Here is a 25256-nt window from a genome sequence, read left to right as displayed (position 1 = left end):
AAGCCCCTCCAAACACAAGTAACATAAACACATTTTTGTATTTTAACATAATTTAAGCACAGAGACAAGCCGCTTTTAGATTCACCGTCTACTTTACACTTATTGTCCACATGATGTCGCAGTAGAGCAAATTAAACTTCAGTTCATGAGTCAACTGGAACCAGCACCGACCGCTCTGTTTACACTGTTAGCACCGCTAGCATCGTTAGCACCGATACATCACCAGCACTGCTACCACAGGAAGCAGCGCTCCACTGGGGCGAGCACCACACTACTCGCACCAGACTCGCACTGTTAGCTGCTAGCACCGCTAGCACTGTTACCACACAGGGAGCCCTGCTAGCATCGTTAGCACTGCTAGCACCGCTAGCTCCGTTACCACAGGAAGCACTGCTAGCACCGCTAGCTCCGTTACCACAGGAAGCACTGCTAGCACGATTAGCACTGCGAGCACCTTTTGCTCCTTTGACGCCACTAGCCAAGAGGAACAGGGAGGTCCCTCCGTCTGTGCTCACTGACGGCGTGTTTACCTCCTTTTTTGTTGAGAGGAGACGATGGAGGAGGACGAGGAGCAGGCAGACCTCGACACGAAGAAGGGAAACCACTTTGGACACACCTTCAGGTTGGTTTTTTATCATCTTTATCGCATCAAACCCCCTTAAATCGGTCAATATAACACCTGTTATCACACGTCCATCAGCCTTTGCACATCCCGCAGGCAGTGTTATGTAACTTAGTTTAGATTAGCACTTTGTTTCAGGTTTTAGGTTTGAGAAGTGGAGGTAATGTTCACTACAATGAAAGCAAAGAGTCTTTTCTTTATCACGAACATAAGGCTGGATCATTGCAGTGTTGTTAAACTCAACTGAGTACCACCGAATCTCTATAAATAAATAATAATCTGTCTTGTAAATACAGGCTAATGCTGCCGTCTAACGTGTTTCATGCTGTCAGCACTGCGAAAAAACCCCAAAAACAAACTATTATTAGTTTATGGCAGAGACACAGCAGCTCCAGAAGACAGAAGAGTTGCAGACTATAGAAGGAAGGTAGTCACTGTTCTTGAAATCCGGGCTGGATATTTATTATAGTGATAATACAATGAAGTTACTGTCTGCTAATGCAGCCATTCTCAACCGTATCTGCCCAAGCAGTTGAATATAGTTAAATTCAACATTCACCCGAGTCACTGAAAAATAGCTCCCCTTTGCTGTACGTGTGTGTGTGTGTGTGTGTGTGTGTGTGTGTACACACACACACACACATATATATATATATATATATATATATATATATATATATATATATATATATATATACTAGAAAACATCTGTAAAATGGCACAATGTCGAAATTGGACTGACTTGGCTTTGATAATATCAAGAAGTTCAGGTTTCTTGAAATAATAAGCAAGTTCATATGAACGTTTTTGTTATGTACTTGCATATTTCTGCATTGAAACAAAGGGACATATTAAAAATTATGGTTGTTTGAAGTATTTCATGCTCATGTTTGAGAGTCCCGGACTGAGCTGAGATCAGATAGTCGTGTGTGTGTGTGTGTGTGTGTGTGTGTGTGTGTGTGTGTGTGTGTTCTTGTATTTCTATCCTTGTCGGGGCCAAATGTCCCCACAAGGATAGCAAAACGTGGAACGACGTGCCTTGTGGGGACCTTTTTCCGGTCCTAAGTAGGAGAAACAGTGTTTTCTTGACCATGTTGTTGTTACTGAAAAAAGTAAAAGTGCAAAAACATTTCTTTAGGGTTAGGCTTTGTTGTGGTGTGGGTTAGGGTTAGGGTTAGGGTTAGGGTTAGGGGCTAGACATGAATGGGAGTCAATGGACGGTCCCCACAAGGATAGAAATACAAGACTGTGTGTGTGTGTGTGTGTGCGTGTGCGTGTTTTCCCTGTGATGGATTTCATTTTACCTTTGACCTTGTTCAAATTTTAGTATGAAGTCAGTTTTCTTTCCTCTTCACCTTCAAATGCGATCTTTACGTTTCCAGCTGTGTCTTTCATCTTTCTTTCAGAGGTTTGTGTTGACTGAATATTTAGGGATCAGTACTAATACCAGTATCAGGAATTGGGTCTGATTCTCAGAAAAAGCTCAACTCACAGATTATTAAGTGACGTCATCCATCAGCAACGTCCCCCACTAGAGAGCATGAGTGAAATCCGGGGTTTAGAGATTCTTTAATATTTTTGAGAATGACAAAAGTAAGACAGGCTGTAAACGAAAGTTACGTATGTAACTACGGTTCTATGAATCCCGGATGACCGCCAGAGGCGGTGCTTCAAGCACTGAATGATCATTCTTGCGTATGCACATGTCGAGAATAAATAACAACAACGTCACCTGGTGACCTCCGGTGACCTACGTGAGTCTATAAAGTCACGTGACACCGGAGACTCAGTCCCAAGAACCTTCTCGCGCAGCACGAGGATCCCGAGGGACTGAACGCTCTGGCGGTCATCCGGGATTCATAGAACCGTAGTTACATACGTAACTTTCGTTCTATTTCATCCCTCCTGACCGCCAGAGGCGGTGCTTCAAGCACTGGATGACTAGTGTCAACAAGGTCCCGAGGAATCAATGGACCCACTCATGCACCCACCTCAATCAATTGAAGGGCGATGCTGGCGCAGAACACCGTCCAGCGATTGAGCAGCAGCCATGTTGACACGGTAGAACCTGGCGAAAGTGTTGACTGATGTCCACGACGCAGCGGCACATACAGCCTCCAGCGGCACCCCCGCCGTCACCGCCCAGGAAGTGGAAACGCTCCTGGTGGAATGGCACTTCACCCCCGGAGGCAGCGGCTGACCACAAAGAGCATAGGCTTCCGTGATGACACCCACCACCCAGTGTGACAACCGCTGTTTAGACAGTGCCTGGCCCACCCGTGGCCCGGCAAAGCACACAAAAAGGCTGTCAGACCTCCTAATAGACGCTGTCCTCCGCAGGTAGGTGGAAAGAGCACGCACAGGGCAAAGTTGTTCACAGGAAGAACCCGAGTCAAAACGGGCCAGGTCCAGTGGCCCCATAGCAGCCGCTGAGGGCACCTTAGGAACAAAGGAGGGGTTAGGCCACAAAGTAACCCCCGAACCATCCGGACGCCACCGACAGCAGGACTCGTGGGCCGAGAGGGCCTGCAATTCCCCGACACGTTTAGCCGAAGCCATTGCCAGAAGAAACGCGGTCTTCATCGACACCCATTTGAGGCCCACCTCGGTCAGCGGTTCGAATGGCGGAGAGCGCAGTGCCTCGAGCACCAATGAGAGGTCCCACGGAGGAACCATACGGCGGGTCGGAGGCCGCAACCGCCGGGCACCTTTTAAAAATAAGGACATTAATTTATGGCCCCCTATAGTCGCACCATCCACCTCAATGTGCCAACAGGAAATGGCCGCCACATATACCTTCAGGGTAGAGGGAGACCTCCCCCTTTCCAACAGGCCCTGCAGGAACGACAGAATCGACGCCACCGGACAGCGTACAGGGTCCAGTCCCCGCTCCTGACACCATTTATCGAAGATCTTCCACCGATTGGCGTACAATGACCGTGTGGAAGGCGCCCGTGCACTAGTAATGGTGTGACCCACGCCCCCGGTGAGCACAGAAAAGTCTACCCCGGGCCTTGCAGCGGCCAAACCCAGAGCTGGAGGCGACTGGGATCGGGGTGCCAGACACGGCCGTTCAACTGGGACAGGAGGTCTGCCCTGCAGGGGAGGCGCATCGGAGAGGCGCAGCAGAGCCTCCGCAGCAACGGAAACCAGGTCCTCCCCGGCCAAAATGGGGCCACCAAGAGAAGCCTGTGGCCCCCCTGGGCCACCCTGAGGAGAGTCGGGAATATGAGGGGCAGAGGAGGGAATGCGTACAGGAGCTGCTGAGGCCAGTCGTGTGCCAGTGCATCCTGACCAAGCGGACTGGTGCTGTCCGCCAGGGAAAACCAGAGTGGGCAATGCGTTGCAGCCGCGGACGCAAAGAGATCCACCCGTGCCCTGCCGAAAGACCTCCAAATCAGAGTCACGACGTGGGGATGCAGCTTCCACTCCCCTGGCAGCAACGACTGCCGGGAGAGGGAGTCCGCCACCTCGTTTTGCGGCCCCGGGACGTACGCTGCCCGGAGCCCTGCCAGGTGAGAATGCGCCCAGGTAAGCAGCCGAGCCGCCACCTGAGTCAACCTCACAGACCGTGTTCCCCCCATGTGATTGATATGATAAACCACGGCCGTGTTGTCTGAGCGCACTAGGACGTGTCTGTCCCGCAGACACGGAAGCAACCGCCGCAGAGCAAGAAAAACTGCGAGCAGCTCCAGCACATTGATGTGCTCGCCTCGGAGCCGATGGGACCATGTCCCCTGCACCACACGGCCCTGCCAGGTCGCACCCCAGCCCATGGATGATGCATCCGTGTACACAACCTCGCGGCGCGCTGGTGAGGCTCCCAGCTGCACACCACGGTTGAGCCACAGGCTGTCCCGCCACGGAACCAGGGACAGGAGACACTCCCGTGACACACGCACCCTTGTGAGCCTGTGAGCGAGCCGTGTCGGATCCAGCCGCAGGCCATTCAGCCACATCTGCAACGGGCGCAGGTAGAGCAGTCCCAGAGGAACAACAGCCGAAACTGAAACCAGTTTCCCCAAGAGGCGCAGGTAGCAAACAAACGGCAGCCGTCGTCCTTCTCGGAACACAGCCAGGGATTCCACGACGTCCCCCACCCGCTGAGGGGACGGCCGACCCGTCATGGCGACAGTGTCCAAAGCAACCCCAAGAAAAACGGTGCTCTGTGTGGGGTCCAACCTGCTCTTGGCATAATTCACCCTGAACCCCAACAGACGAACATGCATCAGGACCGTCTCCGTGTCCCGCACAGCCTGCGCGCGTGACGGTGCACAAATGAGCCAGTCGTCCAGGTAGGGCAGAATCTTCAACCCCTTTGCTTGCAACGGTGCGAGGGCAGCTGCCACCACCCTTGTAAACACCCGTGGAGACAGGAACAAGCCGAAGGGGAGGACCCTGAACTCGAAGTGCCGTCCCTGGAAAGCGAAGCGCAGGAACCTCCAGTGGGGAGGGGCGATCGGTACATGAAAGTATGCATCCTTCAGGTCGATGCTGGTGAACCACTCGCCCTCTGCCACCGTGTGGAGCACATCCTTGGTGCGCAGCATGTGAAAAGGTAAAACCTTTAAAAACTCGTTCAGACCCCGTAGGTCTAATACCGGTCGCAGGTCCCCGGTCCTCTTCGGGACCAGGAAATACCTGGAATAAAACCCCCCTGGATCCCGCAGGGGGTTCACAGGCACCACCGCGCCCTTGTCCAGCAAGGTCACAATTTCCCGTTGTAGCGCCCGGGACCTCGCCAGGTCCGTAATGTGAGTGACCCGGACCTGGCCCGAAACAGGAGGCCGGCGGCGGAACTGCAGCCTGTAACCGCCGGAAATCGTGTGTAACACCCAACGATCTCGAGTGTTGGCAGCCCAGTACCGGAGCTGCTCCGGGGTAAAACGACCCACCGCCGGCCCCCCAGACCTATGGACGGCCCCCACGGTCCTTAGAGGACCTGGGGGGCCGCCGCCCCCTCTGCCCCGGTTGAGGCGAATGAGAAACCGGGGCTCCCTGTCGATCGCTCCGCAACCTAACCGACCTCGAAACGGGAAGCCGAGGAATGGTGAAAGCGTCAGAGGAAGGGGTGAAGACCCTGGGGCCCGGCCCCTGTGAGGCGAGGCGTGTAGGAGCCCGCCGGTGAAGACCCACCAGCTGTTGCCGCGTTTGGGTGGCCTGCGCCGTACGCTGCAGAGCCTCCAGTGCAGCAGAGCCAAAAAGCTCACCCGGGAGGACAGGCAGACTTCGCAGCGTTCTCCTGCAAGACTCCATCAGGGGGGACTGCGCCAACCAGACCTGCCTCCGAGCCTGAACTAAGGTAGACAGAAGGCGACCTAACTCCCGGGACATGAAGGCAAAAGCCTGTAGGGAAGCATCAACAAGGCCCTGCGTAGGGGAGTCCACCCCCACCGCTTCCAGAGACGAAGCCAGGCCAAGTAACAGATGGGACATGGAGTTACCAATCCGTCCCATCCGAGCCCCCGCCTCATAAGCCCTGCAAAGCAGCTCGTCAGTAGCTCGACATTGAGGACGCGGGCACCTAGCATCCGTTCTCAAGGCCTCATCTGGGGGCACAATAAGGGAGGCCACAGCAGGTTCAACAGCCGGCATACGGTCCAACCCAAACTTAGCGGCCTCTTGCATCGAAGCCAGGGCCCTACCATCAGCGGTAGGTTTCGAAAAGGCCTTCGTATCGGTCCAGCAGGCCTGAAGCTGGCCAATATATTCCGCCGACGGCGGCACCAAAAAAGCCGTGGCAGAAGCCTGTCGTCGAAAAAAGGCACAGGATGCAGCCGACTGCGTAGGAGGTGCGTCAAGATGCAGACGCGCCAGCGCTGTGCGAATCGCGGATACAGCAGCATTATCCTCACTCCTCACGGAAGAGGCGGACACCTGAGAGCCCCCCTCAGAAGCCTCGGGGCTCACATCCGGCAGCCCAAAAAACTGCGAGTCAGAGTCCTGAAAATGGGAATCTGACGCCGCAACAGATATGGCATCTTCCTCACAAAGAGAGGACGAGTCCCCAGTGGAACGTGCAGGGGCCTCCTGGCGACCCTCCGCACCCTGAAGAGCCTGGAGGAGAGCCTTCATCTGAGCCAGCTCAGACGTCAAAGTATCAACCTTCACCGCCAGTGAAGAAGAACGCTCCCCTTTGGACCGCTTCCGTGGAGCAGCAGTGTCACCCCCAGCGGAGCGTTTACGTGGGGCAGAAGAAATGTCTCCAGCAGCGGAGCGCCGTACCGCCTGCGCAGCAGGGAGCGGAGCAGAGGACGAAGCAGATGTCCATGCCGCCGAACCCTCGAATGCGGCTAGGCGAGCCGTACGCAGTGAGAAGGGCATCACGCTGCAGTTCAGGCAAGCATTTTCAGTGAGGCCCTCCTGCAGGTGGGCCACCCCCAGACAGGAAGGGCACAGATCATGCCCATCGTCCTGTTGGAGCGGAGCCAAACAGTCCCGGCAACAGGGAGAATCAAGCATCTTGCACAAACCGGGGGTCAGACCGGGCGTAGACGCCACTACGACCGCAAAAATTAGCCACCAAACACAGCCACGTGAGCGAACACGCCACCCGTGGAGACCCAAAAAGGGAAGGAGAAAAAAAAACAAACAAACAAGAAGGAGCCGGACACGGCAATAAACCAATTATCACCAGACAACCAGCCGAAAACAGCCGCAGCAAAACAGAAAGTCACGCCGAAAACGGCAACAGACAAACACAAAACCGCGTCCAAACCGTAAACGGTAACAGGAAATACTCACCACGCTGAAGCAGGACGCACCACACAGCCACAGGCAGCTCACGCAGCCCCGGAGGGCGAGCCGTGCTCGCAACACCGACCGCACGCAGCTAGGTCACGGGCTAACAGCAGTGAGTCGCAAACAGCAGCCGTGGGTCCCAAAAAACACTCCAAGCAGCAAAGTACTCGACCATGCGCGAGAAGAACAAAAGGGACTGAGTCTCCGGTGTCACGTGACTTTATAGACTCACGTAGGTCACCGGAGGTCACCAGGTGACGTTGTTGTTATTTATTCTCGACATGTGCATACGCAAGAATGATCATTCAGTGCTTGAAGCACCGCCTCTGGCGGTCAGGAGGGATGAAATAGAACTATGTTCTGCCAAAACATGAAGAGGTTTGAAAAAGTGTTATCAGTGCATCCCTAGTTTCTGCTTTAAGAGGTACCAGATCCTTCCTCTCCTCTCTCTCTGCACCAAATCGTCCATCTCATTGGAGTTTGAATAACTCTAAAAGCGGCGCCGGCCCCTCCACCGCGCTCTGGCAGGTGGATTACGTTGCTCAACAATGCTCACCTAATGCGGCTTGGAGGAAGAAAACAATGCAGGAAGGAGCAGCTTGTGGAGCGCACGCTCACGCCTGGGAGGAGGTTTCTCAATGTTTAATAGGAATAAGACATTTCACAATCAGATTAATACTCCTTTTTAGCAGACAAAGAACATTTGTAGACAAACTGAAGGGCTGAAACCCGGAGCTCGCTCACTTCGCTCAGCGTCCGCAGAGAGAAGAAAAGAGCTGCTCCGAACGTCCCCATCGGACCTAAGCCGACCCGGCATGGATGAAATCGCTCGTCTGTTGGGCGCCGCCGGGCGCGCTCGCACCGACAGCACCTGCAGCGACGCCACGCAGTCGACGGGCAGCAGGCTGGCCCTGCGGCAGCGGCTCCTGCAGCTCATGACCTGCACGGACGACTGGAACCCCGAGGACGAGCTGCACGAGCAGATGGTCCGCGCCCTGGACCGCGCCTTCCTCGTGTGCGGACGGACCGCCGGCCGGCCCAGGAAGGACAGCTTCAGGTCCGCTCACGTCACGAACCGGGACGCCACGTCTGATCACGTCGTTGTAAATGACTCGTCACGCATAGACTTTATACAGATGTGTTTTCTTTATCGCTCGTTGTTCATAATCCTGTTGTCTTTTTCACTGCATTCCGTCCACTTTTGTTTCCACTTGTGCTTCTTGACGTGTGAGTGTGTGTTAATTTTTCCTCGAGATAATTTCTTCCACTGACCTGTTGTCGGTGGTGCTTCTTTACCCCAATTTCTTGCGATTGTCTTCTGTGCTCGCAACCAAAAGTATCTTTAACAAACATTCATCTTTCTGTGAGACGGTTTCTTGGGTTTCTTTTACATAGATATATAGGAACAAGCAAGTTTTGCCAAAAAACTGTCATTTTATCAGATAAAAAAAAACCAAAACAAAAAAAAACGTTCCAATTAGCCACATCAAATGTCCAGTTTCTTCAGCTTTCCTGTTGAACATGAACTTGCCTCTTTTTAGGGACCGAGCCCGGAGGGCATGGTGGCCGCAGGCCACCATGCCCGGAGGGCAAGGTCTCTATTGTTCTTCGTTCGTTTGTCGTTCTCGTTCTCGTTCTCGTTCTCCTCCTCCTCCTCCTCGTTCTCTATTATTATACTAACGCCCAAATAAACGCGAATTTGACCCCCTAAACATGCACGAAAACTCACCAAATTTGGCACGCAAATCATGACCGGCGAAAAATTTTATAAAATGGAAAAATTGGCCCCATCTGCTCTCTAGCGCCACCTAGATCCCAAAAAACGTCTAAAACAGTCGCTACGGCCCACAGGAATGTCGTAGAGAGATCAAACCAACACTCATGCGTTCGTCTCATCAAGATCTACATTTCACGTGCTCACACCCCTGACCTAAATCCAACAGGAAGTCCGCTATTTCCCTTTCAAAGTAAAATTTTGATCAAAATCACTCCTCACGAAAAAATTATCTCCTCCGAGACCGTTTGTCGTACACACATAAGAGTCACGCGACGTGAAAGAGGACAAATTTCTCTACAAAAGTTGTGAACAACTTTGTCAAAAGTCTAACGGTGTGGATTTTATTAGCGTTCAAAGTTGGAAGTCTGAAATCCTGCCTTGCTCCGGCCCTCATCCGTTATAATGGGGAAAAAAGGAAAAAAGTCGCCTTTTTTCAGCACCTCAAACAAGTGGCGACTGCGGCTAAACCGTGACTGCTATCAACAAACCGAGCACACGTAAAGTTCCAGCAGGTTCTCCTGAACAAGATGATGTAACATAAGTGGGGAAATATGATGATATATGCATGTTGACACAGGTAAGAATTGGGGTGCGCTCTGCATTTTTTTTGCTCTCAGTTATAATGGAGCCGGATGGGGAAAAATCTCGCGCTTCTCACAAACTGAGGCCTCTGCGGTCCAAACTAAAAGTCTGAATGCTCTGAAAGCCTCACCAACTGAAAGACAACTAATTTTCCTATCAAACGTGATATTTTTTGTTCAGTTTTGCCAAACAGGAAAGGTACAAGGAGCAGTTGTTTCGCAGAAGGAAACTGTAATTTTCTCCTCTCTCCACTCTAACTGAAATGACCATATATGGACATGCAGAGCAGTTACACAGCTGACAGCAGCTGTCAATCAAACTCTGACACTCAATGACTTCATTCAGTGACTCAGGAAAGCAGATGGCAAAAGCTAACTACTCCTTGTTAATGGATGGGAGATGCTAACGACTCCATGTTAGTGGATGGAACATGCTAACAACTCCATGTTAGTGGATGACTGAAGCCACCAGCTCCATGTTAATGGATGGAACATGCTAAGAACTCCATGTTAGTGGATGGGAGATGCTAACTCCTGCTTGTTAGTGGATGACAGATGCTAGCTACTCCATGTTAGTGGATGGGAGATGCTAACTACTCCATGTTAGTGGATGGGAGATGCTAACTACTCCATGTTAGTGGATGGGAGATGCTAGCTACTCCATGTTAGTGGATGGGAGATGCTAACTACTCCATGTTAGTGGATGGGAGATGCTAGCTACTCCATGTTAGTGGATGGGAGATGCTAACTACTCCATGTTAGTGGATGGGAGATGCTAACGACTCCATGTTAGTGGATGGGAGATGCTAACAACTCAATGTTAGTGGATGGGAGATGCTAACAGCTCCATGTTAGCGGATGGGAGATGCTAACAGCTCCATGTTAGTGGATAGTAGATGCTAACAGCTACATGTTAGTGGATGGGAGATACTAACAGCTACATGTTAGTGGATGACAGACGCTAACAGCTACATCTTAGACAAAGGGAGATGCTAACAACTTGCATGTTCCTGGGTGGACGTCTCAGTCGCAGGCCGGCGGGGAGGCTCGGTCCCGACCAATGCCGCTTGCGGCTTTAATGATTATACTGACCTACCAAGTAAACGCAAATTTGACCCCCTAAACATGCACGAAAACTCACCAAATTTGGCACGCACATCATGACCGGCGAAAAATTTTATAAAATGGAAAAATTGACCCCATCTGCTCTCTAGCGCCACCTAGAAACAGTAAAATAGGCGCCACGGCCCGCAGGAATGTAGCAGAGAGATCAAACCTACGTTGACGCGTTCGTCTCATCGAGATCTACATTTCACGCGCTGACACCCCTGACCTAAATCCAACAGGAAGTCCGCTATTTCCCTTTCAAAGTAAAATTTTGATCAAAATCACTCCTCACGAAAAAATTATCTCCTCCGAGACCGTTTGTCGTACAGACATAAGAGTCACGCGACGTGAAAGAGGACAAATTTCTCTACAAAAGTTGTGAACAACTTTGTCAAAAGTCTAACGGTGTGGATTTTATTAACGTTCAAAGTTGGAAGTCTGAAATCCTGCCTTGCTCCGGCCCTCATCCGTTATAATGGGGAAAAAAGAAAAAAAGTCGCCTTTTTTCAGCACCTCGAACAAGTGGCGACTGCGACTAAACCGTGACTCCTATCAACAAACCGAGCACACGTAAAGTCTCACCAGATTCTCCCGAACAAGATGATGTAACATAAGTGGGGAAAATGTCATGATTTATGTACGTTTTCACAGGTATAAGTTGGTGTGCGCTCTGCATTTTTTTCCCTGTCAGTTATAATGGAGCCGGATGGGGAAAAATCTCGCGCTTCTCACAAACTGAGGCCTCTGAGGTCCAAACGAAAAGTCTGACTGCTCTGAAAGCCTCACCAACTGAAAGACAGCAAATTTTCGTATCAAACGTGATATTTTTTGTTGAGTTATGCCAAACAGCAAAGGAACAAGGAGCAGTTGTTTCCCCAAAAAAGACTTTTATTTTCTCCTCTCTCCACTCTAACTCACATTACCATATATGGGCATGCAGAGCAGTTACACAGCTGACACCAGCTGTCAATCAAACTCTGACACTCAATGACTTCATTCAGTGACTCTGGAAAGCAGATGGCAAAAGCTAACTACTCCTTGTTAGTGGATGGGAGGTGCTAACTACTCCATGTTAGTGGATTGGAGAAGCTAACTACTCCATGTTAGTGGATGGGACATGCTAAGAACTCCATGTTAGTGGAGGGAAGATGCGAGCTACTCCATGTTAGTGGATGGGAGATGCTAACTACTCCATGTTAGTGGATTGGAGATGCTAACTACTCCATGTTAGTGGATGGGAGATGCTAGCTACTCCATGTTATTGGATGCAAGATGCTAACTACTCCATGTTAGTGGATGGGAGATGCTAACTACTCCATGTTAGTGGATGGGGGATGCTAACTACTCCATGTTAGTGGATGGGGGATGCTAAGTACTCCATGTTAGTGAATGGGAGATGCTAACTACTCCATGTTAGTGGATGGGAGATGCTAACTACTCCATGTTGGTGGATGGGAGATGCTAACTACTCCATGTTAGTGGATGCAAGATGCTAACTACTCCATGTTAATTGATGGGAGATGCTAACAGCTTGATGTTAGTGGATGGGAGATGCTAACTACTCCATGTGAGTGGATGGGAGATGCTAACAATTTCATGTTAGTAGATGGGAGATGCTAACTACTCCATGTTAGTGGATGGGAGATGCTAACTACTCCATGTTAGTGGATGGGACATGCTAACTACTCCATGTTAGTGGATGGGAGATGCTAACAGCTCCATGTTAGTGGGTGGTAGATGCTAACAGCTACATGTTAGTGGATGGGAGATGCTAACTACTCCATGTTAGTGGATGGGAAATGCTAACTACTCCATGTTAGTGGATGGGAGATGCTAACTACTCCATGTTAGTGGATGGGACATGCTAACTACTCCATGTTAGTGGATGGGAGATGCTAACTACTCCATGTTAGTGGATGGGAGATGCTAACTACTCCATGTTAGTGGATGGGAGATGCTAACTACTCCATGTTAGTGGATGGGAGATGCTGACAACTCTGTGTTAATGGAAGACAGATTCTAAAAGCTTCATGTTAGTGGGTGGACGTCTCAATCGCTGGCCGGCAGGGAGGCTCGGTCCCGACCAATGCCGCTTGCGGCTTTAATTAGGGACCGAGCCCGAGGGCGAGGTGGCCTCAACTGAGGCCACCTTGCCTGAGGGCAAGGCCTCTATTGTTATTCGTTCGTTTCTTATTATTATTATTATACATCCCGCATGTTTGACGGCAAATTTGACCCCCTAAACATGCACGAAAACTCACCAAAATTGGCAGCCGCATCCAGACACGCGAAAAATTTGATAAAATAAAAAACTTAACACTATCTGCTCTCTAGCGCCACCTACAAACTAGCAACTACAAACTAGAGCAACCAAGAGGCATAAAATCTGCACCGCTGTCAAGTAGGAATGTTGTAGAGAGATAAAACCAATTGTTCAAACGTTCGACTCATTGAGATCTAAAAATCATCCATTGACACCCTTGACCTAAATCCAACAGGAAGTCCGCCATTTGCCTTTCAAAGTAAAAGCTTCAAGCAGCTTTTTTACAACACCATTTATTGTACAGATGCCAGACTAGTGCGGCCTGATAGAAGGAAAGTGTCTCTACAAGAGGTGGAAACAACTTTTTCAAAAGTCACACGGTTTGGATTTTATTAGCCCTTCAAAATAAAACTCACATTTTTGAAAAAAGGGTCGCTATGGCCAATAGGAATGTTGTAGAGAGATCAAACCAATTATTCACACATTCGTCTCGTCGAGGTCTACAAATCTCTCATTGACAAAAAAGACCTAAATCCAACAGGAAGTCCGCTATTTCCCTTTCAAAGTAAAAAATGAGTCCTCATTTAAAAATTATCTGCTCTGAGACCGTTTGTCGTAGAGACGTCAGAGTGGCGTGAAATAATAGAGGACAAGTTTCTCTTCCGATATTGTTAAAAACTTTTTCAAAAGTCTCATTGTGTGGATGCTGTTAACCCTTAAAGCTAAAAGTCTTAAAATCCACTTGAAGCACTACAATGGTCGCCACGGCCCAAAGAAAAGCCAGAGAGAGATAAAACCAATGGTCATGCGTTAGTCTCACAGAGATCTAAAAATGACCAATTGACACCGAAAACCAAAATCCAACAGGAAGTCCGTTATTTCCCTTTCAAAATAAAAGTCACATTTTTATTAAAGCGGTCGCTACTGCCCGTAGGAATGTCGTAGAGATATCAAACCAATTGCTCATATGTTTGTCTTATCAAGATCTAAAAATCATCCATTGACATGCATTACCTAAATCCAACAGGAAGTCCGCTATTTCCCTTTCAAAGTAAAAAATCACTCCTCATTTAAAAATTATCTCCTCCGAGACCGTTTGTCGTAGAGACGTCAGAGTGGCGTGAAATAATAGAGGACAAGTTTCTCTTCCGATATTGTTAAAAACTTTTTCAAAAGTCTCATGGTGTGGATGCTGTTAACCCTTAAAGCTAAAAGTCTTAAAATCCACTTGAAACACTACAATGGTTGCTACGGCCCAAAGAAAAGCCGGAGAAAGATAAAACCAATGGTTATGCGTTAGTCTCACAGAGATCTAAAAATGACCAATTGACACCGAAAACCAAAATCTAACGGGAAGTCCGTTATTTCCCTTTCAAAATAAAAGTCACATTTTTAATAAAGCGGTCGCTACTGCCCGTAGGAATGTCGTAGAGAGATCAAACCAATTGCTCATATGTTTGTCTTATCAAGATCTAAAAATCATCCATTGACATGCATTACCTAAATCCTACAGGAAGTACGCTATTTCCCTTTCAAAGTAAAAATCACTCCTCATTTAAAAATTATCTTGTCCGAGACCGTTTGTCGTAGAGACGTCAAAGAAATGCGGCCTGATAGAGGAGAAGCTTCTCTACAAACGATGTTTCAAACTTTGTCAAAAGTCACACGGTGTGGATTTTATCAGCCCTTCAAAATAAAAGTCACATTTTTGGAAAAAATGGCCGCCGCAGCCCGTAGGAATGTCGTAGAGAGATAAAACCAATTGCTCATGTGTTCATCTCATCGAGATCTAAAAATCACCCATTCACACCAATAACCTAAATCCAACAGGAAGCCCACTACTGACCATATATGGGCATGCAGTGCAGTGGACAGCAGCTGTCATTAAAGTGTACATATGATGCTATTTTTCAGTCATGTCATATAGGTCTCTGAAGGCCTAAAACACAGTATTCAAGCTTGTTTACAACAAATTCATCCTTCTTTCAGAGTTTCAGCGGTGTAAAGAGTCACTATCGGAGTCCTTCAGAAGTTATTCAGATCCAACCGATTCAGCGGGGGCCACGGCAATGGAGCTGCAGTGCGGGAAGCTCCATTGCCGTGGCCCCTGCTGAATCGGTTGGATCTAAATAACTTCTGAAGGACTCCGAGCTGCACGATGTCTGTGTGAGTGAGTATATGAGCAGGCACACACCTGCAAATAAGGTCCAGGTGTCAAAAAAACCGGAGTTGCATGGACTACCTTTCCAAAATAAAAGCAAAAAAATCCTTTATAAAAAAATCCCGTTTACAACAGAAAATGATGTAGAGTCATGAAAATGTATGTTTATGGAGTATCAAGGGGTTCGTCATGATTATGACAGCGTGCACTACCTTTCCAAAATAAAAGCCCAAAATTCCTTCAAATTAAAAGCCCAATTACAACAGAAAATGAGGTCAAGTCATGAAAATGAATGTTTATGTACTGGCAAGGTTCCCAATGACCTGGACTTCAGTGCTAACAGCTAAATGTTAGTGTATGAGAGATGCTAACAGCTACATGTCAGCGGATGAGAGACGCTAACACCTTAATGTTAGTGTATGACAGATGCTAATATCTACATGCTAATGGATGGGAGATGCTAATAATTCCATGTTAGTGGGTGACAGATGCTAACAGCTACATGTTAGTGGATGGGACATGCTAACAACTCCATGTTAGAGGATATGAGATGCTAACTGCTGCATGTTAGTGGAAAAGACATGCTAACAGCTACATGTTAGTGGATGGGAGATGCTAACAACTCCATGTTCGGTGACAGGGTGCTGGAAGTCTATGGAGGAGCAAGGTTCCCAGGGACATGGACTTCGGTCATCAAATTACGAGGACGGCCTCAGTGGGGCCACCTTGCCAGAGGGCGAGGTCCCGTCCAATGCCGCTTGCGGCTTTAATTTTATTTGATTTTGGAGTGATAAAGGGAGCCACGCCGCACCAGGAGAATTCCCTTCAATTCATGATCATTCTTCATACTCATTCAGCCCTTCATGAAGTGATGACACTATTCTTACATTTCAATCATTTTCTGCTGTAGTCATCATTTGACACATCGTATAGCTCTCTGGGACAGTCCGGTTCGATTTCAGTATTCATACATTTTCAAGCGTCAAATCATAAAATATGTCCAGTTTTTACAATATTTCCACTCAAAATGTTTATTAAAAATGTGGCACGTTGATGTTTAGTAGTTTCGTTTCTGACTTTAAAAAGTGTCTGGTGTAATTAAAGCCATTGAATGCGCTTGAAAAGTCAGATGAGCTCCATGTGAAGGGTTAAGCTGAACTGAAACAGTGCTGCTCTGTCTTTCAGCGTCTTTCAGTGTTTCTTGATGTTTGATAATCGAGGCCCTTCAGTAGATTTCAGTGAATAAGAAGTGATATCCTGTTTGTGGTGAGTCAGGATGAAAAGAAGTCAACTGTAGATTCCTGCTGGGTGTTCTGGTCGTACAGTGTTTAAACCGTGTCTGCTTCTAATCGTTTTCTACAAAAAAACTGAAAGAACGTGTTTGATGGGATGACTGGAGGTGTCACGTGGTGCTGCTGAGTGTTTTTCCTCCGCTACGATCTGATCTGAGCGTCTCTGTCGGCTCTTTCTCCCCCCAGGCTGCACATGGTGACGTGGAACGTGGCCACGGCCGACCCCCCAGAAGACCTGGCCTCGCTTCTCCAGCTGAACTCCCCCAAGAGCCCGGACCTCTATGTCATCGGGTAGGGAGAGGGATGTGTGTGTGTGTGACGGTACACAAAGCAGAATGAGGGCGTGTTTACAACACAGCGACTGAAAATTATTATATTTTTTATAACTTTTATATGATTATGTTGCTTTTTATGGTTTTGCTCCTGTACATGCACGAGTAGATGGACAATAGTAACAATGGCTGTTTTCAGAGTGTCACGACTGCCAGTCCGTATTCTCCTGAGACTTGGTAGTTTTATACTTAAGAATCCACATAGTCATGCAAACAGGGCCTGACTCGCTGTGTGTGTGTGTGTTCTGCTGTGTCAGTCTACAGGAAGTGTACTCGGGCCCGTTGAGGTTCTTGTCGGACATGTTGTTCGACGACCCGTGGAGTCAGGCGCTCATCTCCACGCTGGCACCGAGGAACTACATCAAGGTGTGTGTCGTCCTCGCAGAAGGCACCGACCCGTCTGCTTCCGGCTCGGTGTCAGTTCAGGCGATGACGTGACGGCTCGGTGTGTGTTGCAGGTGTCCGCTGTGAGGATGCAGGGTCTGCTGCTGCTCTTCTTCTCCAAGCTGGAGCACGTCCCCTTCATCAGGAACATCCAGACCACGTACACACGCACAGGCCTGTTCGGCTACTGGGTGAGTGGGGGACACACACACATACACTTTGCTGGGGATACCCGTATAAAGAAAAACCTCTCCGTTTCCATGGTAACCAACATGTTTCTGTAGGAGAATAAGACTGGAAGTACAGCGCTTCCTGTTCCTCTCAGTCAGAAGCTGAAGAGTCATACATAAACTCTATATGAGTGTTTTTGGACTCGCTTTTGTAAATGTTTGACACAAACCTGCACACACCTGTGGTTTCATTACAACAAACAACCATCTTGTGGTCTGGTCGTTCCTGTTTAAACCAGTATCGTTTTCAGAACGTTGCCTCGTAAATATGAAACTTTTGTGAAACAAGTTTTAACTTCAAGTGTTTGGATAAATACAAGCTTTGTCCAGTTTTCCTTTGAACATTGCTCTTTGCCATCTTTTAGATCCAAACCAACTTCATTTATAAAGCAGTTAAAACAACCACAAAGTTCCTAAGTGCTGCTTGTAGAATAAATAAGTTGAATAGAAATTTTCAGACTGCTTAGCTGGAAGCGGAATTAAAGCACTTTGCTGTGTGATAGGAATTCCTTTGGATTGTGTCGTCTGTCATTCAAACACTCTGTGTTTTCTCATATATTAAAATGAGTGTAGATTACAGAGTCCGTCATTAGGAAACGTCACACAGTCAAGTGATCTCCGCTCTGATTCCCAGAACTCTCTCAGACCTCCCACTCATCCACATCTTTTTCCAGTGTGAGATTTCCTGCCTTGAGCCCTGGAGGAGCGTGGCCAATGTTTCAGTTCGTTCTGATTAGCTGTAAACGTCACGTCGACTGAGACGGGCCTGTGCACACACACTCTTTCATAATCCTCTCCAATCCATCCGGCTTGTTTGGAGTTCAAGCTTCCCTGAACACATCCCTGAATGTCTCACGGCTCCAACACTTCTGATTGGAAGGAATCAGACTGGAGCTTTTCTCCAAATGACCTTTAATTCACCATTTCATTGCTCCGCACAGACCTGATAAACTCCCTCCTCATGCCACACCTCCAGATTTATATAATACTCCTCAAACTACTAAAGCTTCATTGTTTGTGCTGTTAATACCGATAAACACTCTGCCGTGTGTAATACCACCTCGTTTCCTCCTGGGATGAGGAACAGAAGTGTTTCAGTAGAAACCACATCGTCCTCACTGTGAAGTGAACCTCAGAAACAGAAGTCGCTGCGGTGCCCTTTGAGCAGGTCTTCCACTTCTTGTCGTCCGTCAGGGTAACAAAGGCGGCGTGTCAGTGCGCCTGGCGTTCTACGGCCACACGCTGTGCTTCCTGAACTGCCACCTGGCCGCTCACATGGACTACGCCTCGGAGCGGGTGGACGAGTTTGAGAGCATCATGGACGCCCAGACCTTCAACTGCAAAAAGGCTCCCAAGATTGTGGACCACAGGTGAGGAGACTCGCCCGGTGTAAGACACAGGGATGGTAGAGACGGCTCCAACGTTTTGACGCTTCAACTCCATCTCCATGGAAACAGGAGGAAAACACACCGTTTCTGAAACACTGCTACGCGTATGAACGGCTTCCATAAAAAACTAGTTCAATAGTTCATCATAAAAACTGAGTTTTCACCTCTCAGAGAGCTCCAACCCCAAATAAATCCAAAAGAAACAACTCCTCAGAGCACCATGTTTAATATGTGGAGAGAAATTATGTTAAGATGAAAGACATAAATAAAAAAAACTTTGAAAACTTCTGTAATATGGAAAGGTTAAGCTGAACTTTTACATTTTATTTTGACAAAACGGGGCAAAAAAACTATTATAGCCTTAAAAGATAACGATCATCAGCAGTTTAATCCTTTTTTTTCTTTTTTCTTTTTAATACTCTGCCTTGTTAAACCTGGTGTTTGTGTTACACCAAGCTTTAGCTTCTTACTGATACTGAGTATTGATTTAAGTATTTTTTTTGAATACCTGATACTGGTATCGATGTGTTGCGTTTCATAACTCCGAATGACTTCCACTGTGTTTTCCGTTTTTCCCTGAACCTCTTGCTCCTCTCGTCTTCTGGCGTGTCAGGCTGGTTTTCTGGCTCGGAGACCTAAACTTCCGGATCCAGGACCACGGCATGCACTTCGTCCGGACCTGCATCAACGATCAGACCTACAACCTGCTGTGGAGCAAAGACCAGGTGCGACCCTGGAGGTGAAGCCTCCGCCCTCACCTCCCTCCTTGCATCAACCTTAACGTGACGCGTTGTCGCTTTCAGTTGATCATGATGAAGAAGAAGGAGCAGATGCTGCAGGAGTTCGAGGAAGGCCCTCTGGACTTTCAGCCTACGTATAAGTTTGACCGAAACTCCGACACCTACGACAGCAGGTAACTTTGTCATATGAGAAATGTTCACCGTCACTGATCATCACTCCTGCACTTCTTTATGCGTTCTCTTTACCTCTTCTGAACTGTACAGGTGCTACAGGACATGGTTTGGCTTTAAGTAAGGATCCAAAAAAGCGCATCTGTGTCTGCATCCTGTTTTTATTTTATTTTTTTTTTGTTTAACTTTGTTATTTAATTCATCTAACTCGAATGTGGAAAAAACAGTACTTTTAACCAGCAGGTGAAAATAGTTGTCATTGTAGAGGTTGAAAGGCTCATTCGTGGCTTCAGAAACTGAGCGACGACCATTTAACAGTCTTAACAAATCAAGCCTCACTTTGTCTCCGCAGGGAAAAGTCTGACCTGCTTGTTTATGTGGCCGATCGCCCAACGCTCGCTGTTAAAGAAGTCCGGTGGTTCATTTTTCAGAAAGCGTGTTCAGTCAAAACTGAAATACATGACTTCAGATGTTTTTTGTTGTCAGAAAGAGAGGAAGTTAAACTACTCTCATAATAAAGTTACTAATAGAGTATGTGTAGGCTGTAAATGTAACTGAGCAAACCGAAAACTCTGCAGGAAGTTGAGAAAAACAAAACGTTTGCATAAACGTGTGTGCACAATGAGGAATTCAATTTGCATTATGAAGAGGAACAAATCGGTCCAGAGACAAACACAGCAGTGTGTTGTTGTGAAGAATGTATTTGTTCATAAAAACTCCACCGGGCTCCTTTAAATAGTCGGAGTCGTGCACATTAACCCCGTTTAACCTGTTAACTCTGGTTTTAGCCGCTGCACCGCTTCGCTTCAGAGCTTGTTGATGCAAATGATTCACCGAGCAGCTGCTGCAGAGCAGCGAACACACATCCACAAATAGATGCTTCTGTCACCCAGCCCCTCTCTGGGGATATGGATGAATGTGTGTGTGAGTGGTAACCGCTACTGTCGTGATGGTTTTATCATTTGGAGGTGTCAGCTGAGCACTCAAGCCGTTCGATTTGTCCATTGATCTGATCGTCCAGTCGGCACCCAGCATGCTTTTGTCTGTTGGAAGTTTCACACACAACCAAGTTGGATTGCTTTTACAGCAACTCTAAAATATAAATCTAGCAAGTCCCAAGAGGATTTGAACTGGAAGTCACAACACTGGAGGCTGCCATTTTTTTTAAAGATTTAACTTAATTCCTCAGTTTAACTCTGTTTCTCTGCTCTCTCTTCCTCTTTCACCTCTGATCACATTTCCAGCGGTAAAAAGCGCAAACCGGCCTGGACGGACCGAATCCTGTGGCGGCTTCGTTCCAAAACGCTGTCGCCAGACAAGAGAGAGGAAGAGAAGAGCAGCTCGGATGAGAAGAAGCTCCCACAGCAGGAGGAGGAGGAGAAGGAGAAGAAGAAAGAGGAGGAGGAGGATGAGGAGGAAGAGTACCCACTGAAGATCAAACAGGAGCTATACACAAGCAACATGGAGTACAGCATCAGCGACCACAAGCCTGTCATCGGGATCTTCAACCTGCAGGTGAGGAAGTAGTGAACAGTAACAGGAGATGTCTCAAAGCACCAGTACGTTTCTGAAGTAATCTCTGTTTTTTTCCTACACAGCTGAGGAAGATGTTCGACACTCCTCTGGTGCGTCTCCAGGCCGAAGGCGACTGGAGCGCCGACATCGACGCCATGGTGATCTACAGCCCCCTGCAGCCGTTCACCTCCAGCACCTGGGACTGGATCGGACTCTACAAGGTGGGTCGCCGCCTCACGTTTCCGTGACAACGTCCCGCCCATGCCTAACGAACTTGTGTGTGTGTGTGTGTGTGTGTGTGTGTGAACTCCAGGTGGGGTTCAGCAGCGTGTTGGACTACATCACGTACACGTGGGTGAAAGACGACGAGGTGGTGTTCAACGAGGAGATCATGCAGGTGAGACTGCCGCGCTGCCGGGGCGTTGAAGCGAAGCCACGCGCGGTGACGTACATGTTTTTTTTTCCCCACAGGTGTATGTTAGTAAGGAGGAGATCCCGGTGCGAGGCGGAGAGTGCGTGCTGTGTTACTTCAGCAGCACCATGCAGTCCATCATCGGAATCAGTGAGCCCTTCAAGGTCAGCCGCCAGCAAGACGTGTTTTTTTAGTTTAAAAACAAGACACTGGATGTGCAGGATGGTCGTCAACTCTTCCGTTTCCTCCTCAAGGTGCACGAGTCCAAAGTGGCCCTGGAGGAAGGTTTTCTCCCCGAGAGGATCAACGGGCTGAACAAAGCTGTGTCTGAAGATGAGTTCTGGAAGTGACGGTACCGAGGTCCCAGATGAGGCACGAGGCCGAGGCGGCTCCAGCAGGAACATCGAGGGTTTTCATTCCGGACTCCCTCCCTGCTGACTGAGCCGTTATCATCCTCTCTGACCTCGCAGAGGAGCGTCCTCCATCTCCACCGCTGCTGCTGCTTTTTCAGCTCAGTTTCTATACAAGTATTTAAAAGAAATGCAGCTCGAGATTGAATGCTTAACAGACCTTTTATTGAGGTTTTCTTGTACTGTGTTCATGAACTTGTGATTTGCACTGTGATGGAGCGATTTGATTGGATGTTGAGGAGAAAAGGTGGCTGCAAGTCCTGACAGCAGGGTGTAGAGGGTTCATGTGATCGAGGCTGAAAGTCACTCACGAAAAGGGAAAATAGAAATCAATTTTTTTTGTTCAGGTGATTTGTTGAGTGATCAGTTTCTGTTTGTAGCAAAACAAAGAAATTATTTTCTGGCTGCTTTCCCCCGACCTTCCCTTCAGTCTGACCCAAACTGGGTATTATGTCAAAGAAAAGTAAACTTAAAGAAAGTTTGAGACGTCATTTCTCTATAAGTGATCATGAGGATGAAGATTCAGTTTATAGAGTCTTTCATGATGTGTCGTCTCTGAAAGTCCCTTCATTCTTTGAGCTGAAGTCCACAGGCCTCATGCAGGAAACTGCATACAAATATTTGTTTATTTATTCCATGTTTATGCCTTCAACTTCATGATTATTAACAATTTTTTGGTCAGTTTTTTCTTTTGTCTGTTAATCATAGAAACCACAGCTTTTTTTTTATTTAAAAAAAAGCATATCAATGGATTAAAGAATTGAATTAATCCACAGATTCTGTCACACTTTAAAAAAAAGTGCTGTACATGTCAAGCAAGTGTCAAACTTTTGAGCTTGTTAAAAAAAGATGTAAGCAAACACTCAGATTGAAATGATAAATAAACAATCTGCAAGGGGAAAAAAAATCAAAATTGCAGCAATGAATTATCAAAGTAAGGTTAAAATCCGAAGTTATTGAAGTTTGTGGGACCACACTGCTGGTGATGACACCAGAAGATAATTTATAAATTAATCCAATAAATAATCCTCACTGCAGGCAGGAGCTGCTGCTCCTCTGTGAGATCTAGCTCCAATAATCTGAATAGTTTACACAGATTAGCCTCAAAATGCAGATTTTTCACATTTTAGTATGCAAACAATTTCCAACATGTTAGAAAAAAACTTAGAAAATGACGATAATTTCCTTTACAGAGATTATAAATAGACTTTGGGATTTTTTTTTTCTTTCCCCCACTAAGGTTTTTTTTTTTTTTTTTTAAATTAAACTGGAGGGGTGTGTTTGATATAAAAGATGTTTTGGATCTGATTTATTATCCCTCCTTAGGCTTCACTGTAGAGGCTGAAACTTTCTCCTTTCACATCAGGTTTTTTTGTTTTGCTTGTTTGCTGCATGAGGCCTCATAGTTTCAATCTGTTTCCCGTCATGGAAATAGTTCCTCTCTTAACTTTTTTTTTTTTCAACTCTTGAACATGTTTCAGTATTGATCGGAGGATCTGTCGTTTAGGGAATGATGATAATCTGAGTACTGTCCTGTAAGAGCTGCTGTTCACGCTGGAGCTGAAGTGTCTTCAACCCTCACAGCCTCTTTAACTGAGTGTTACTGCTTTTAAAAGTTACTATCTGTGGTGTTTCACTGAACTATTTAACTTTTTTTTTTCTTTCTCGTGTGGAGCAGACGGCCTGTCGCTCATTTTCTGCTCCCCGTTTCTTTGATCTACTGAAAGCTTTCAGATAAAAACAAAGAATCATTCCTTCTTAATGCTGTTTGCAGGAGGCAGAGAGTGGAGAACTTTATTGCACTGTTGAATGGAAATGTGTAAAGTTTTGTTTTCATTGATTCTCGTCACTGAGCACTTAATTAGCTGCAAGTGTACCATCATCTGCAATCCAATGCAATCCAATCTGTTGTTCCCCTGACCTAAAAGTTCACAATACAGGGAAAGGAAAAAAAAAAAAAAGGTCCACAACAGTATCAATTCAGAAGTCTCCAGTGGAAATGAAAGATCATATTATTGACTGGGAGTCTGCAGGCTGCCATTGTTGTGACATGTACTTGTGCATGTGCAGAATTATTTCCGATGACCACAATGTGCAGCAGCAGCAGCAGCACTTCAGAAAAGTACCATTTTCTTCTATTTCCACAAAAACAAACGGAGTCAGTGTTTTCAACAGGTTCCACTTTGGGAGCTGTTTTTAAAATGCTTTCGGTGACTTCAAGTGTTATCGTCGAGTAAACAGACCCAGAAAAAAAAAGGAATGAAAGCTTTGTGTTTTCACTTGAAAACGTTTTAGAAAGTGGGCCTCATTTTAGTTCTGGAGCCACAGAGACCCCAGTATGGGCTTCACAATTAAGATCAGACCCTGTTATGTTTGTAGTGCAAAGAGGTATCAGTAAGTTGTAATAGCTTTTCACAAAATAAGATGAAATATTTAGCCATTTCTAAAACCTCACAGTACAAAATGAAATATCCAGCCCCCTGTCCTCTCTTTCCAGCTCCTGTTTTCTCTATTAAGTTCTACCAAATACAGAAAGAAAAGTCCAGTTTTAGTTTTATTTATCAGATCTGCTGAAAGGATGTGAATTCTTGCTTCTGCTGTTTTTTTCTTATGGCTCGTGATGGAGAAGCCTGATGCATCTCTGTTTCAACAGCTTTCTGGGCAAACTGACACTCACATTGTGATTCTGTCACTGCTTTGCTAAGTTGTCCTCTGGCCTGGATTATGACCACAGACCATGTGTTTGACCATGTGTTCAGTCTGTTGTATCGGGCTGCGTAGGATTGTGCTGGTGTTCCTATGAAGTGACTGAACGAATATGCATTCAGCAAGTGCCTTTAAAATGATTGTTGCTTTACCTGTACAGTACTATGCTGCTTCATTCTGATACAGGTGTTATAATATTTATCAGATTATTTATCATCGTTCGTTTGTTTTGAGATTTTATTGTCAAATGAAGCTGAACTGAACTGTGGTTCTGCTAAAAGTTATAAGCTTGCTGGAATAGGTTATTGTATTAGCCAATTTGTGTCACCTTTCTTTCTTTTTTTTTTTTTTTGAAGAGTTTTCTTCTCTAATTGCAATAGAATATTGTACTGGAACAGAACCACAACAAATGTATAGCTCTGCA

At 47.0% G+C, this 25256-nt stretch overlaps 1 protein-coding gene across 2 annotated transcripts; it reads left to right on the top strand.

Annotated features, from left to right (window-relative positions):
• Positions 1 to 463: 463 nt before the first annotated feature.
• inpp5ka (inositol polyphosphate-5-phosphatase Ka) lies at positions 464 to 24161 on the top strand. 2 transcript variants are annotated; one of them, XM_030109395.1, is made up of 13 exons: positions 464 to 622; positions 16731 to 16835; positions 17134 to 17242; positions 17335 to 17451; positions 18685 to 18860; positions 19492 to 19603; positions 19682 to 19791; positions 19883 to 19909; positions 21034 to 21304; positions 21388 to 21525; positions 21618 to 21701; positions 21776 to 21880; positions 21971 to 24161. In XM_030109395.1, exons 1-13 carry the CDS (start codon positions 555 to 557, stop codon positions 22064 to 22066), a joined length of 1518 nt encoding a protein of 505 aa, XP_029965255.1. In that variant the 5' UTR covers positions 464 to 554; the 3' UTR covers positions 22067 to 24161. The 2 variants fall into 2 exon arrangements, with proteins under 2 accessions (XP_029965255.1, XP_029965256.1); XM_030109396.1 differs by lacking the exon at positions 19883 to 19909 and having other exon boundaries at positions 465 to 622.
• Positions 24162 to 25256: the final 1095 nt, after the last annotated feature.

The sequence above is a fragment of the Salarias fasciatus genome, chromosome 14 (genome assembly GCF_902148845.1).
Source record: "Salarias fasciatus chromosome 14, fSalaFa1.1, whole genome shotgun sequence".
Classification (NCBI taxonomy): domain Eukaryota; kingdom Metazoa; phylum Chordata; class Actinopteri; order Blenniiformes; family Blenniidae; genus Salarias; species Salarias fasciatus.
Note: the sequence above shows the minus strand (reverse complement) of the source record. Positions and strands in the feature narration are given on the sequence as shown.